This window comes from Pteropus vampyrus, unplaced genomic scaffold (assembly GCF_000151845.1).
Source record: "Pteropus vampyrus isolate Shadow unplaced genomic scaffold, Pvam_2.0 Scaffold70, whole genome shotgun sequence".
NCBI classification, from domain to species: domain Eukaryota; kingdom Metazoa; phylum Chordata; class Mammalia; order Chiroptera; family Pteropodidae; genus Pteropus; species Pteropus vampyrus.
In genome coordinates, this window is record NW_011888851.1 from 6,827,634 (window position 1) to 6,843,290 (window position 15,657).

At 35.1% G+C, this 15,657-nt stretch overlaps 1 protein-coding gene across 3 annotated transcripts in view; it reads right to left on the reverse strand.

Moving 5' to 3' along the window:
• Positions 1–1,489: 1,489 nt before the first annotated feature.
• CEP83 (centrosomal protein 83) overlaps positions 1,490–15,657 on the reverse strand; it is a 97,848-nt gene continuing 83,680 nt past the window's right edge. For all 3 annotated transcript variants that reach the window (XM_023531569.1, XM_011361786.2, XM_011361787.2), the window contains 3 exons: positions 4,651–4,754; positions 2,991–3,180; positions 1,490–2,159 (listed from right to left, as the gene is read on the reverse strand). In XM_023531569.1, coding sequence (XP_023387337.1) covers positions 2,055–2,159; positions 2,991–3,180; positions 4,651–4,754 — 399 coding nt within the window. In that variant the 3' untranslated portion in view covers positions 1,490–2,054. The remainder of the gene's footprint in view (positions 2,160–2,990; positions 3,181–4,650; positions 4,755–15,657) is intronic.

Below are 15,657 nucleotides of genomic sequence, written 5' to 3' on the forward strand. Positions count from 1 at the left end.
ACTGATCAGAGAAAATAAGCAGTTATTGCCCTGATAAGCACCTTCCCAATCCCATCGCTTTTGACCACTGTCCATTCAGTGGACACAGCTCAAAAATACTACCAAATAGATTACTTACAACTGTAAAGCTAAGAGGTCTGGCCCCCATCCAAGGCTGCTACAGCCTTGATGTGAAGGCGTTCATAAGAGAACAGGAGAGGTGAGAGCCAACGGTAGGAGAGTTGCCCAAAAGACTTTCCCTTCCTTAGGGTACGGTAATGCTAAGAAAACTCAAAGGATCAGCTACAGCTTCATCCAAGTATTTAGTAAATGCTATGTGAAGGTGTCCCTGTCCAGCTCTCTGGCACGTGAGTCCTGTGTGGAGACTTAGCTCCCCGTCCAGGGACTGTGCTGCTGGGAACTTTGGGCAAGTCACTTACCTCTTTGTGCCTCAATTTATTATATATATTTCTATCCTACCTCACTGAGGTGGTGTGAAGATTCACTAATATATGTAGCGTGTTTGTCAATCCTCCAGTGAAAAAGCACTATCGAGATTACAGTTTGCATCACATTAGCCAAATGCAGTAAATGGCCAAATTAGATAGATGTGTGCTGAAGACAATCAGTCACTGGGTCTATATTAAACAACAACTAGAGAAACAAATGGCAAACAATTTCTATTTTCAAGTTTCTTTGCCTATTTTTTTGGTGCAAAACCATTTATAAACTTTTTTTTCCTAACACTAGTGTCTACGGCAGCATTTAAAAATTAATTCTGTTACCTTTACCGTATTAGGGACTTAGTCTATTTCTTATTGTATACCTGATTGAAGCTGTTCTTGGAGATGAATGTTTTAAACGTCTATATCCAAAAATAAACATTTTGATGTAAATATGGACTGTTTTTGTCCTTTTTTTTCCTTTCAAATTTTCTAGTTATTACAGACTTTATTTGAAGTGGCTCCATGGAAATTATTTTTCAGGAACAGAATGTCGCTGTATACTCTAAATGAATAAGCAGCATATATTAAGCTGTAAGTAAATCTAGTTTCTTCTAAATGATGCTAAGGGCTGCTCAATTACACTGCTGGCCTCCACTGTGAACTTGGACTTTTGATCATGGAGACTTCTGAATAATGAACATTCCACTTGGTCTGGCAGACTTGAGCTCTGCCTTGTTGACGTGAAGTTATTCCAGTACAATTCCTTTAAAACATGACATTATATAAAAAAGCAAATGATGGCATGTTTAAGGATAAACAGAGATAAAACATTTATAATAGACCCAAAGCAGTGGGAGGCGAAGTTAAATACCAATACTACTTCTAAAAGAACCCCACTGGGTTTAAGTTTTACAATGAATGGCCCCTGTTTTATAAAGCCATGGAATTTAATTATTCGCACTTGTTATTTTCTATTAATTCTAACTCAAATGTCAAAATCGGTGAGATCTTCTGCATTGCTAAATACATACTGTATGGTTGAAATAAACACAAGACAATACAGCTAGATAGAAAAATATTAGGCTCTTTAATAAATTACACACAGCTTTTAGAAAAGGTAGCATTTTGTAATGAATGCATATTTAGATACTTTTAACTTTTTATGCTGACCTTTAAATTATCACCTTTTTTCAAGAACTAGAGGTTTATAACTCATATATAGTATATTTAAACCATAAAATGTTTACTGACCAGGTACGTTATTGCCAGGCACGTCAAAGAGGACAAGGGAAATCAACACAAGTATATTTCAGGCAAAATGCCAAACAAATTCAACAACATAACATTAATTTTAAAACTTGATTTTCTAATTCCTTTTATTTATTCATTTTTTTACATTCTCAAAGAATTGTCAATATTATATCTCTGAAGCTGTCTTCATGCTTTACTTGTCATTAGTATAATCCTAAAATCCTGACATGTATGCAATACAGCATGTAGCTGGCACCTGAGGCAAATTCAAGTGTTTTGGCAAACAGCAACAAAGTAAATGCCACGTACGTTAAAACTTCAAGCTTTACTGAGTCACTGATTCATCCGTTTTGATCTACCTTCTCTCCAAAAAAAACATCATTCTCCAGGAGATCCAAGTTCCTCTAGTTGTTTTCTTTGTGTTGTTTCTAGTTCTTCTAGTCTTTTACGAAGTAGAGAGAGTTCTCTTTGATGTTGTTCCTCCTTAAAAGCACAGAAAAAGGAGGAAAAAAACCCAAAAGGCTCAGAAAAAGACTGTTAAGATAAATTAGTGGAAAAATAACTTAGGCAGCAGCCTCAGTCCTCTTTTTATCTAGGCCTGCAACATCCGGCAAGGAAAGAACGACCATTTTCGCAGTCTAAGAACACAGCAGCGTGGCCTAGACTACTAACTAGACCTTGCTTCTCTCCTGCCTCAAGCTCTAGCCTTAAACAAAACCCCACTTCTACCCTTCTCTAGGTGTAAAATTAACCAGGGAGTGAATTAGAAAATATTAATGCGGGGCCTATATGTACTTATATGACAACTTTCTAACAAGATTGGAGTTTAATAGTTTATTAATGAAATTACTTATTAATAGTTCATCTTCTGAAAATCATCCCATCAATTTGATTCAATATCTTGGAGACCTAATACAGTAGAATTAGCCCAGGTTTTGGAATCAGACAATGTAGGTTGAAATTGGAAATAATAACACCTGCCTTCAAAGTATTTTTCATTAGGATTAAATAAAATATTGTATGGAAAATGCATAGTGCAGTGCATTAGTAAATGCTTCACAGTAGTTAGTGTTATATGAGTGAGCTACAAACTCTAGATTACTCAAACACTCATCAAATTCCTTCTTTTCGATTGCCCGAGAAGAGATTATACTCCAAGAACCATCACTAAAGGCTAGAATGGATTCAAATCCTCTTTGCTTCTCAGCAAATTTCTCTGGTAAAGAAAGATTTGAGTTTTTAACTCTGTATTTAAATAGACAAAAACTTATAGAAAAGTTTGCCTTTTTTTCCCCTTAAAATAAATACTCATACCTGCATATGAGGAGGAAAGGCTAGTTCCATGCCTGGAACCATGGTTGATGACTGAAAACTAACAGGATTGATGGATGATGTTGGAGGTATGTTAGGAACCAAAATTAAACTTCGAAATTCATTATGTCTCCTCTGTATATCCTTTAGTCTTTTTTGAAGCCTTGTATAGTCTTCAAATGGAACATGTTGTCTTAAAAAGAAAAAATATTTCTTTAAAACAGTTACACAGTTCTTTAAAACAGTTGTACTCTATTCAAGAACAGTATGATTCACAGAATTTTAAACAGGAAGAGAATTTCTATAAGGTTTATCTGTATATAACGTATATAAAATTGTTTATCAAGAAAGATAAATATAACATGATACCTTAATCATATATATTGTTAGCACTGCAGACTATCAAGTCATTTTAAAGTTTTATTTGCCACTTAATCAAAGATTTAAAAATCAAGTCTTGATACTTTTTCATTTCCACTCCACTCCCCCAACCCATGAAACCTGAAACTAAGAAACAACTTAACCCAAAAGGTGCCTTGTTTTACAGAAGGAATCAAATACAGAAAACACTGGATTGAATCTTATGAAATGGCCATTTTTTTAGGTGAAATATGGGTCAAATATAGGGAATTTCATATTGTTCAACCTGATTTTTAAAAATGTAGCTAATAACAAAGGTGAAGTCCCAACTTTAGGGAAAAATGACATGGATAAAAAAAGCTAACCTTTCAAGCCTTCAAAGATTACCTTTTTGGACACGAATTTCCTGACAATCAATCACAGCAGTAATCAAGCATAGTTTCAAAACCAAAGTTCTAGGTGATTGGTGCCATAGCTGCCCAATTTTGAATTGATAACATTTCAAAATTAATGGTTACGAAAGAAGTAGTAAGTTGAATTTTGTTTTTGAGTGGATTTGGTGGCATCTTATTTTGGAACAGTGCATTATAAAGTTGGCAGTAGTTCCACAGTCTAGAAACCTCTTGGTTGTTTTAAAAACAACAACTGTTCACATTTTGGTAATGATTACAACCAAGAAAACCAGTGCACATTATAAAACATTACTGCTTGATATTATAGGTACAGAAAAGATATTATTACAGAAAAGTCTAATACTGTCTAACTGCTGAAGGCTACCACTAATTAGCTGAATTTGGAAAGGTTTTTTTTTATTAACTTGAATCAAATGTGTAATACAATGCCACTACTATTAAATTAATATGGTAAATCTTCCCTACTGGAAAATGTTAATGATGCAGATTTTTAGCTGTGCTTGGATGTAAATGAAAAACCAGAAATAATAAGTAATATTTTCTCCCACCAAATAAAAAACTGGTCTTTGAGTCAAAGTTGTAGCCACAATTTTAGAACTATGCAATCATTACAACTGTCTTGTCAAAGCAGCATGAATTCCCACAACTGGCTACCAAAGCCAGTGACTGACCTTTCCTGTCAGTCCTGACCACAACACGAACACTGGCATGTGTTAGAGACCTTTTTGTTTGAAGGAACATTCAGTCAGAAAAAAATAATAAAAAGAATGAATTAGGAATATAATGAATAGTTTTAGAATTTTTTACAATGTATATTTTAAAAGAAAAACGGAACAGTTCTATAATATCAAAATAACTATATGGGGTATATATGCATACAAATATATTACCTATTTAACACCTGATTTTCTGTTTCCAATTCTTCTCTCTTTGCTTCCAAGACTTCTACTTTTTCCTGTAGTCTCTTCAATTTGTTTTCATGAAGAGATTTTCTCTAGAAAAAGAGAAACAATGTAAGTATGTGAATACATAATTTCTTATTTGAAAAAACTATATAATGAATATTTTACTCACCAAAACAATATTTAGAGATGAGTGTTTTCAGTGACTAGCTGGGACAAAGATTAGTAGATATGACTCTTACTGAAAATTGCACAGATAAACCACAGATCTACCTCACATCCTCGGTGTGACATACAGAACTATTATGAATGCCACACCAGAAAACTGGTATCAATAACCAAATTGCTTTAAATAAAAACATCTAAAAAGGGAGGAGTCAAATTTTACTAGTGAGTTTGTCTGTCATCTGATAAGGAATCATGAGCTCTTCCTTTTCACAGGAGATACCGTATGTTTAAAAGAAAAAATTTAAAAGCACGTTTGCAATTGCTAAATAGCTACGAAAGCAGTAAATTAAAGAATCAGAAAGCTAAGATAGATTATGGAAGCGTCTCAGCTTGAAAGTATGTGTTCCTAAATATTAAAAAAAGAAAACAAATTTTTAAACTTTACAAAAGGAAAATTTTCTGCTATGGAAAAATCCATGTATAATGCAAAACTAGTATATGAAAAAGCAATATTTTTTCAGTTTACAAGCAGGTAGTTTTTGGTTTTTTATAGAGAAACGTCTATAAGTGTTGCATATCCTTTAGTAGCTACAGACCTTTTAGAGATTTGTTTTCTAACTCTTTTTATTGCAGTATAACAGGCTTACAGAAAAATACACAGAATGTAAATGTAAAGCAAAATGTAAAACCACAAAGCAAAGCTGGTGTTATTACATCATAGATCAAGAGCAAGTGCTAAACTAGAGGTGCTCCTTCTCTCCTCCTTTCAATCTCTGCCCCCTCTGTCCTCTGAAAAGGCAACCTACTTATTCAATTCCAGAGCTATAGTTTAGTTTTGCCTATTTTTGAATTTCTTATGAATGGAATCATTGTGTACATGCTCTTACAAATGGCTTTTTTCTTTTACTCAATATTGTGAGACTTACTCACGTTACTTCTTATAGGTATAGTTCATTCACTGCTGCAATGTTATATTCTAATGAATATTACATAGTTTATTATATTTACCCAGTTTACTGTTAAGGGTCATCTTGGTTATTTCCATTTGGGAGCTAACACTGCTACTATGGGCATTCCTTCTCATGATTCCCATTACTTCCCATCCTCCAGTACCCCAGAAAACTACTACCTTGTGCCTCCTTTCCTCTACCCTGGCAAAGGAACCACTCTTCTGTCCTTAACCATTAGTATATATTTACATATTTATAGGTAATTTAGGATTCTGTATCCATCCACCCACCCATAGCAAAGAAATCATACAGTACTCTTCTGTATCTGGATTTTTTTGAAGTCATTCAACATTTTATCTATATGACTAAACTATGTTATTACATGTCACAGTTCTTTTCCATTGTTATGCTGTCATCCATTTTACAAATACACTACATTTTATTCATTCTGCTACTGATGAAAATTTGAATGTTTCCATTTTGACTACTATAAATAAAATTTCTATGAACATTCTTGGACATGCTTTTGGTGGATATATGTACTCATTTATCTTGAGTATATATCCAGGAGTCATAGAGTATACATGTTTTTTAAATTTATTAGGTTGACAGTGGTTAATAAAATTATATAGGTTTCAAGTGTACGATAACACATCATAAGTATACTGCAGTGTGTTCACTAAAGTCAGATCTACTTCCTTCACCATATATTTGACCCCCTTTACCCTTTTCTACCTCCCCCTCCCACCTTTCCCTCTAGTAACCATTATACTATTGTTTGTGCCTATGAGTTTTTGTCTTGTTTCTTTTAGTTTTATATGCCACATATGAGTAAAATCATATGGTTCTTGACCTTTTTCTGTTTTGTTTTGCTTAGTATATTCTCAAGATCCATCCATACTGTCACAAAAAAGTAGTTCATCTTTTCTTATGGCTGAGTAATATTCCATTGTATATGTGTACCAATATGAACCACATCTTTATCCAATCATCTATTGAAGGACACAGCGTTTTTCCCACATCTTGGCCACCATGAATAATGCTGCAGTGAGCATAGGGGTACATATATCTTAACAAATAAATATTTTCAAAATTTTGAGGTAGATACCCAGAAGGGGGATGGATTGCTGGGTCACATGGTAATTCTATTCTTAATTTCTGGAGGAACCTCCATACTATTTTCCATAGTGGCTGTATGAACTTACATTCTCACCAGCAGTGTATGAGGATTCCTTTTCCCCCCACAACCTCACTGTGGTTTTGATTTGCATTTACCTAATAGCTAGTGAAGTTGAGCATCTTTTCATATATCCATTGGCCATATTTGTATGTTTTCCTGGGAATACTGTCTGTTCAGGTCCTCTGCCCATTTTTTAATTGGATTATTTTCTTGTCGAATTGTATGAGTTCTTTATATATTTTGGATATTAGCCCTTTATCACAGGTTTTGTTTCCAAATATCTTCTACTCAATTGGTTGCTTCTTTGTTTTGTTTATAGTTTTCTTTGCTATGGAGATAGTTTGGTATATATTTATTTTTGCTTTTACCTCTCTTGCCTTTGAGGTCATATAAAATCCTCTCTAAGACCAAGGTCCACATGTTCAGTACCTATGTTTTTTTCTAAGCATTTTGTTTCAGGTCTTATATTTAGGTCTTTGATCCATTTTGAGTTAATTTTTGTGTATGGTGACAAATAACAGTCCAGTGTCATTCTTTTCCATGTGGCTTTCCAATTTTCCCAACATGATGTACTGAAAAAGGCTTTCTTTTCCTCATTGTATGTTTTTGGCTCTTTTGTCAAAATGGTTTGCCCATGTATATGCGGGTTTATTTCTGGGGTCTCGATTCTGTTCCACTGGTCTATGTGTGTTTTTCTGCCAAAACGATGCTGTTTTGATTATTGTCATTTTGTAGTATAATTTGAAGTCAGAGAGTGTGGCACCTCCGGCTTTGTTTTTTTTCTCAGGATTGCTTTGGCTCTTCAGGGTATTTCGTAGTTCCATACAGATCTGATGATTTTTTGTTCTATTTCTTTAAAAAACGCCATTGGGATTTTGATGGGGATTGCATTAAATCTGCATATTGCTTTGGGTAATATGGCCATTTTAAGTGTTAATTCTTCCAATCCACAACCACACAATATCTTGCCATTTCTCTGTGTCTTCCATTTCTTTTAATAATGTCTTGGTAGTTTTCAATGTATAGGTCCGTCACATCATTTGTTAAGTTTATTCCAAGGTATTTTATTGTTTGCTGCAATTATAAATATTTTTCATTTTTTTCCAAAATTCCATCATTAGTATATAGGAACACAGGAATTATTTACATTTATTTTGTATCCTGCTTTACTGTATCTGCTTGTTTCTAATAGTTTTTGTTTTTGTTTTTGTTTTTGCTGGAGTCTGTAGTAGGGTTTTCTATATAAAGAATCATGTTGTCTGCAAAATGTGACAATTTTACTTCTTCATTCCCAATCTGGATGCCTTTTATTTCTTTCTCTTGCCTGACTGCTGTGGCTAGGACTTCCAATGCTGTGGCTAGGACTTCCAATGCTGTGTTGAATAAGAGAAAAGACATCTTTGTCTTCTTCCTGATCTTTGAAGAAAACCTTTCAGTTTTTCACTATTAACTATGATATTAGCTGAGGGTTTGTCATATATGGCCTTTATTATATGGAGGTACTTTCCTTCTATACCCATCTTATTAACTGTTTTAATCATAGATGTTTTATCTTATAAAATGCTTTTTCTGAATCTATTAATATAATCATATAATTTTTATCCATCGTTTATGTGGTGTATCACATTGATCAATTTGCATATGTTGAATCCTCCTTGCACTCCTGGAAAGAACCCTACTTGATTATAATGTATAATCTTTTTAATGTGTTATTGTATTCAATTTTCTGGTATTTTGTTTAGGATTTTTACACCTGTATTCATCAGAGGTAGTGGTCTGTAGTTTTCTTTGTGTTATCTTTGTTAGGTTTTGGTATCTTTGGTATCTTTGTTAGGTAATGTTGGCCTCATAAAATAAGTTAGGAAGTATTGCCCCTTCTTCAATTTTTTGAAAGTTTGAGGACAGGTATTAAATCATTTTTGAATGTGGTAGAATTCACTAGTAAAGCCTTCTGGTTCTGGACTTCTTGGGAGGTTTTTGATGATTGTTTCCATTTTCTTACTGTTGATTGGTCTATTTAGATTTTCTAGTTTTTTATGATTCAGTCTAGTAAGATTATATATTTCCAAGAACTTGTCCATTTCTTCTAGGTTACTGAATTTGGTGGCATATAGTCTTTCATAGTATACTTGTATGATTCTTTGTATTTCTGTGATATCAGTTATAACTTATCTTTCGTTTCTGATTTTGAGTTTTTCTTCTTTTCTCCTTAGTAAGGATAACCAGGGGCTTGCCGATTTTTATCTGTTCAAAGAACTAGCTCTTTGTTGCATTAATTTTTTCTATTGTCCTTTTGTTCTCTTATTTCATTTAGTTCTGCTCTAATTTTTATTATTTCCTTCCTTTTGCTGATTTGGGGTTTCATTTGTTCTTTTTCTAGTTAAGATGTAATGTTATTTATTCAGCATTTTTCTTATTTCTTGATACAGGCATATGATATAAACTTCCCTCTTATTAGACTTTTGCTGCATCCCAAAAGTTTTGATGTCACACTGTCATTCTCATTTGTCTCTATCTTTTGATCTCTCCTTTTATTTTTCTTTGACTCAGTTGTTCTTTAGTAGCGTGCTGTTCGATTTCTACGTATATGTGGATTTTCCTCACTTTTTGCAGTTGATTTCCAATTTCAAAGTACTGTGGTCAAATATACCTGGTATGATTTCAATCTTAAATTTTTTGACACTAGTTTTGTATTCCAACATATGGTCTATCCTATCCTTGAGAATGTTCCATGGGCACTAGCGAAGAATGTATAATCTGGTGTTCTGGTATGAAAGGCTCTGTAAATGCCTATTATGTCCATTCGATCTAATATGCCATTTAAGGCTGATATTCCCTTACTGATTTTCTGAATCTACTCATAGCTTTCAATGGCGTATTTTAGTCCTCTACTATAAATGTATTTGTTACTTTCTCCCTTTTGTTCTGTTAGTAGTTGCTTTACATATTTTGGCGCTCCCTGATTGGGTGCATATGTGCTAAAAAGTGTTATGTCTTCTTGTACTGTTCCCTTTATCGTTTTTAAATGTCCATCCTTTGTCTCTTGTTACCTTTTTTCCTTGAAATCTATTTTGTCAGTGTATGGCTACATCCACTTTTCTCTGTATGGCATTTTCTTAGGCATTATTTTCCACCCTTTCACTCAGTCTAATTTGTTCTTGTAGCAGAGATATGTCTCCAGCAGGCGGCATATAGTTGGGTTTTGTTTTTTGATATAATCTGCTACTCTGCATTGTTTTGTTTTGTTTTGTTTTGTTTTTGGTGAGTTCGGTTCATTTACATTTAGGGTGATTATTGATATATGAGTATTTTCTATAGCCATTTTATCTTTTGTTTTCAGGGTTTCCACTGTTTATTGGTACTTGTTTTTGTTATTTTAGTTTGGTGGTACTGTTTTTTTCCCCCTCTGTTTTCTATGTTGTGTCTCAGTTTCTGGATTTTGTGTGGTTACCATTAAGTTTATGTAAAAGAAAGTTTCACACATACAGTAGTCCTTTTTCTTCTGGTTACATCTTATCTCCATTCCCAATTTGCAAATTCTGAAATTTACCCCCTCCCTGTTTATGTTTTTGTTGTCACAAATTATTCCTATTTATGCTAAGTTCATTTCTGAGTTCCAGTAACTATATTTTTCTTCTTTTTTAATATTTTACCATCTTGTTTAACCTTTATATTTAAGTATATAATACCTTATTCTGAATAAAGGTTGCAGTTTCCTGCTTCTGTCTGTTAGTCATCATACTCGTAGTTTTGTATCCTTTTGTCTTTTTGTTTTGGGTAGAATAACCTCCTTCAGTATTCCTGTAATGCAGGTCTTGTAGTGGAAAATTCAGCTTTTGTATGTCTGGGAAAGCATTTATTTCTCTTTCATATCTAAAGGATAACTTTGCTAGATATATTATTCTTGGCTGGCAATTTTACAATAGTTTGAATATTTGATTCTACTCCCTCCTAGCTTGTAGAATTTCTGCTGAAAAATCCAGATAATCTAATGGGATTTCCTTTAGAGGTTACCATCTTCTTTTCTCTGGCTACATTGAGAATTCTTTGTCATTAATTTTTGACAGTTTTAATATAATGTGCTTGAAGGCGGCCTTTTTGTATTGATAATTAGGTGTTCTGATTGCTTCTTAGATTCCAGGATCCAGTTTTTTCCATAGATTTGGAAAGTTCTCATTGATTATTTGTTTGAATAGGTTCTCTGTTCCCTTCTGTCTTCTTCTGGTATACCCATTCCATTATTTTTTATCTTGTTCTTTTTGATGGTGTTATATAGTTCTTGTAGAGGTTTTTCTTTTTTTCCTTTTTCCTTTTTTTTTTAACTCTCAAGTCTCTTCTTCCATCTGCAATATTTCTAGATTTCTGTCTTCAATATCACTGATTCTTTCCTCTATCTGGTCAGTTCTGTTTCCTAAGCTCGCTAGTTCATTCATCATCTCTTTGAGTTCTTCAGTTCCAGAATTTCTATTTGGTTCTTTTTTAAAGTTTCAGTCTCTTTGATAAACTTCTCCTTTTGTTCATTGATTTATCTCTGAGTTCATTAAACTGCCTAAGTTTTCTTACATCTCATTTTTTTTTTCAGGACTAGAATCTTGAATTCTCTGTCATTTAAATCACATATTTCCATGTCTTTAAGTTTATTTTCTGGAGATTTTTCATTTTCTTTCTGAGCTGCTTTGTTACCTTGGTTGTTCATAGTATTTGATGGGTTATTTCTCTGCCTAGTCACATATGAGGATGAATGCATTTTTTGTTTGTTTGTTTTTTGAGTGATACCTCTTTAAGCAGGTTAAATAAAGAGGTCTTTCATTTTCCTGTAGGTGGCACTGGAATACAAATGTTTTATTTTCTCTTGCACTGCTCCCACTTCTCCAGTCTCTGCAGGATGGTAGGAAATGTCTTGTATTCCCTGGGAAGATGGGTGCCTCCTCTGTGACCAACTCACTTCAGTCTCAGGGCACCACTCTCATGGAGGAATGCAGTGGGCAATGGAGTTCTAAGGCCATGAAATCCTGGCTCTGCCCTCTATGACCAGATGCAGTGCCACACTGCCCCAGATGTCCCAGGTGCCCCTGCTGGGATAAACCACAGGGTGGGCTAGGGGAGGCCATTTGTGCATTTGTGGATTTGTTCTCTTCCCAGTAATGGTGACTGCAAGACCTCAGCTGCCTCATTTCTATATCCTCATCCATCACTGGAATTAGCCACAGTGTGTGCTTGCACTCTGGAACTGTCTCTTCAGTTCTCAGGGCTGTAGATATTCTGCTCTGTAACCCAACACTCACTGCTACAACTTCTTCTGGGGCCCAGGTCTGGGAAGGTGAGGGGAGGTGAGCTCTAAGAAGGTCGGGGAAGGCAGCCAAGCTCCATGGCTTTATTTTCTGCCTGGTGCTGGCAGCTACTAGAACACAACTGCCGCACCTCTGTATTCTGTCTCTGCCTCGATCACTGATTCACCCATATTCAGATGTTTTGATGTGTGGATCTCTTCAGATGTGTTTATGTGTTGAGCAGGGAGTCCTCTGTTGAATTATAGCTGTTTAACTTGTAACTTTAAGGGGAGAAAGCGATCAGGGGAATCTCTCATGCCGCCATGCTTCCGATTTACATATTTTTTTAACTTTAGTAAATACTGTTGTTTTGACTGTTTAAAAATACTTTAATCAGTTTGATTGTTTGGAATTCTTTATATATTCAGAATATGAATCCTTTGTCAGATATACATATTACAGTTTGAACTTCTCCCAGTCTGTTATAACATTTTCTTTCACTTAAGAGTGTCATTTTAGGGTGTTCTGCTCAAGATGGTAGAGTAGGTAAATGTTGTTGTACTCTCCTCCTACAATTTAATTACAACTAAATTATAGAACACTGAACCTTGAGAAGCACCTGAAGACTAAACAGAACTCCTATAACTAAGAATAAAAAGAAGTCACTTCCTCACAAAAACTCATCCTAAGCTCTAGCGGAGACAGCAGCTGGAAAAGTGTTAGAACATATGGGGAGGAACTGAACTGTCTGGCTTCAAAACAAGGACTAGAGAAGCAGGTGCCATTGTCCCTGTATTGAACTCTCCCGACACCCAGCCTGCAAGCACAGGTGGGCTCCAAGTCTGAATCTCCATTAACTAGCTAACACTACTCTTATCCCACCTTGGTGATTCTCTGAGACCCTTCCAAGCCAAAACCTCTTTCAGGCCATCTACACAAGCTGCCAGCCTGGGCCCATGCTGAAGACTTCTCTAAAATCTCTGAAAAGTCCACAAACCCCAGACAGGCAATGGCTGGCCTTGCCATGCCCTATATGTCTTGCTAAGTGGACCCAAGCATGGAATTAGTGGCAGCCAGGTGGTTATGCATAGCATAGGCAGCTACCAACCTCAGATCACTTTATAACTCCTATCAAGTGACTCTAGGCCTGACACAGGCAATGGGTGACCTTGGCCTGTACCAGAGCCTGTCCCAAAAAGCCTGGTTTCCATCTTCAGACCACATCAGAGCATCACCCAATTAACAGCAAAAATGACATACCCAAAAGATGGACTTGGCAGGCACTAGAGCACCACTAAAGTGAATCCCACTCCATAGAGTTAGCTGCCACATAACAGCCTATTTGCTATAGTCACATCCAGTCCTCACAGTCAGTCAGCCTAGGGTCAATCTCACCCAATGATGTGCCAACAGCAATCTAGGCTCAACTACAATAAGAGAGCACATACAATCACACAAGGGACACCCCTAGAGCACCTGGCTCAGGTGAACAGGGAGACTGTGCCACTGGCCCCACAGGACACCTACTACATAAGGCCACCCTGTCAAGAATGGAAAATATAGCAGATCTACCTACTACAGAGAAACAACCACAGAGAGGTAGCCAAAATGAAAAGGCAAAAAAAATGTCCAAAATAAAAGAACAAAACTCCTGATAAAGAACTAAATAAAATGGAGACAATCTACCAGACACAGAGTTCAAAAGACTGGTTATAAGGATGCTCGATGAACTTAGGGGAAGAAGAGATGACTTCAGTGAGAACTTCAAAAAAAAAGGAAACATAAAAAAGGAGAAAGATGCCATAAAAAAAAATCAGAAATGAATACAATAACTGAAATGAATAATATATTAGGTGGAATCAATAGCTGATGAGATGAAACAGAGGACAGAGTGAGCAATTTGGAAGACAGAGTATGGAAAACACCCAATCAGATCAGCCAAAAGAAAAAAGAATCCAAAAGAATGAGAATTCTTTTAAGGGACCTCTGGCACAACATCAAGTGTACCAACATTCATATCACAGACCAGAAGGAAATGAAAGAGAGCAAGGAATTGAAAACCTATTTGAAGAAATAATAAGTGAAAACTTCTCTAACCTGGTAAAAGAAATAGACATACAAGACCAGGAAGTATAGAGAGTCCCAAACAAGATGAACCCAAAGAGACATACAGCAAGATATGCTATAATGAAAATGCTAAAGGTTAAAGACAAAGACTCTTAAAAGCAGTAAGAGAAAAGCAGTTACTCATGAGAGAGCTCCCATAAGACTATCAGCTGGTTTCTCAGCAGGACCTTTGCAAGCCAGAAGGGACTGGCATTAAATATTCAAAGTCATGAAAACAAGGACCTACAACCAAGATCACTTTACCCAGCAAGGCTATCATTTAGAAATAAAGGATAGATAAAGACCTTCCCACACAAGAAAAAGCTAAAGGAGTTCATCACTAGTATAAGAAATGTTAAATGGACTTCTTTAAGAAGAAGAAGAAAAATTAAAGTATATGAATAAGAAGATATTGCAAAGTAAAAAAATTCTCACTGACAGGGAAACACATAGTAAAGGCCGTGTATCAACTACCACTAAAGCTAGTACAAAGGTTAAAAGGTAAAAGTAGGATATGAAGCACATGGTAACCACAAAGAGATATAGAAGACTCAAATATAAAAAAGGAATAAAATCTTACCATGTGCAACAACATGGATGGAACTAGAGTATTATGCTAAGTGAAATATGTCAGACAGAGAAAGACAACTATATGATTTCACTTATATGTGGAATCTAAAAAACAAAATAAATGAACAAGCAAGACAGAAGAAAACAGATACAGAGAACTGATGATTGCCAGATAGGAAAAGGTTTGGGGGACTGAGTAAAAAAAGGGGAAGTACAAATTGGCAGTTATAAAATAGTCATGGGGGTGTTATATAATGTCTAACTACTATGCTGTATACCTAAAACTAATATAATATTAAATGTCAAATGTAATTGATAAAAAATTTTTAATAAAGTGTCATTTTATAAAAAGTACTTTAATAAAATCCAAATTCTCAACCATATCTTTTATGGTTAGTGCTTTTTTATGTCCTGTTTAAGAAATCTTATACCAGTTTTTCACATTTGGGTCTGTGGTTCATCTTTAATCTAATGAGGCTGGGTTAAAGATAACCAACTGACTCAGCACCCGGTATTAAAAGGGTTATCCATTCCCTATTGAAATTCAATGGTACTTTGCGGTAAATCAAATGTTCATATACTTCTAGTTCTATTTCTAGACTTTACTCTGTTACATTTGTCTATCCTTATGCCAATACCACTGTATTTAATTACTGTAGCTTACAATAAGTTTTAATATCTAATAGTGTAACTCCTCCAGCTCTGTGTTGTTTCTGGATTGCCATGGTCATTCTAGTCCGTGGCACCTTCA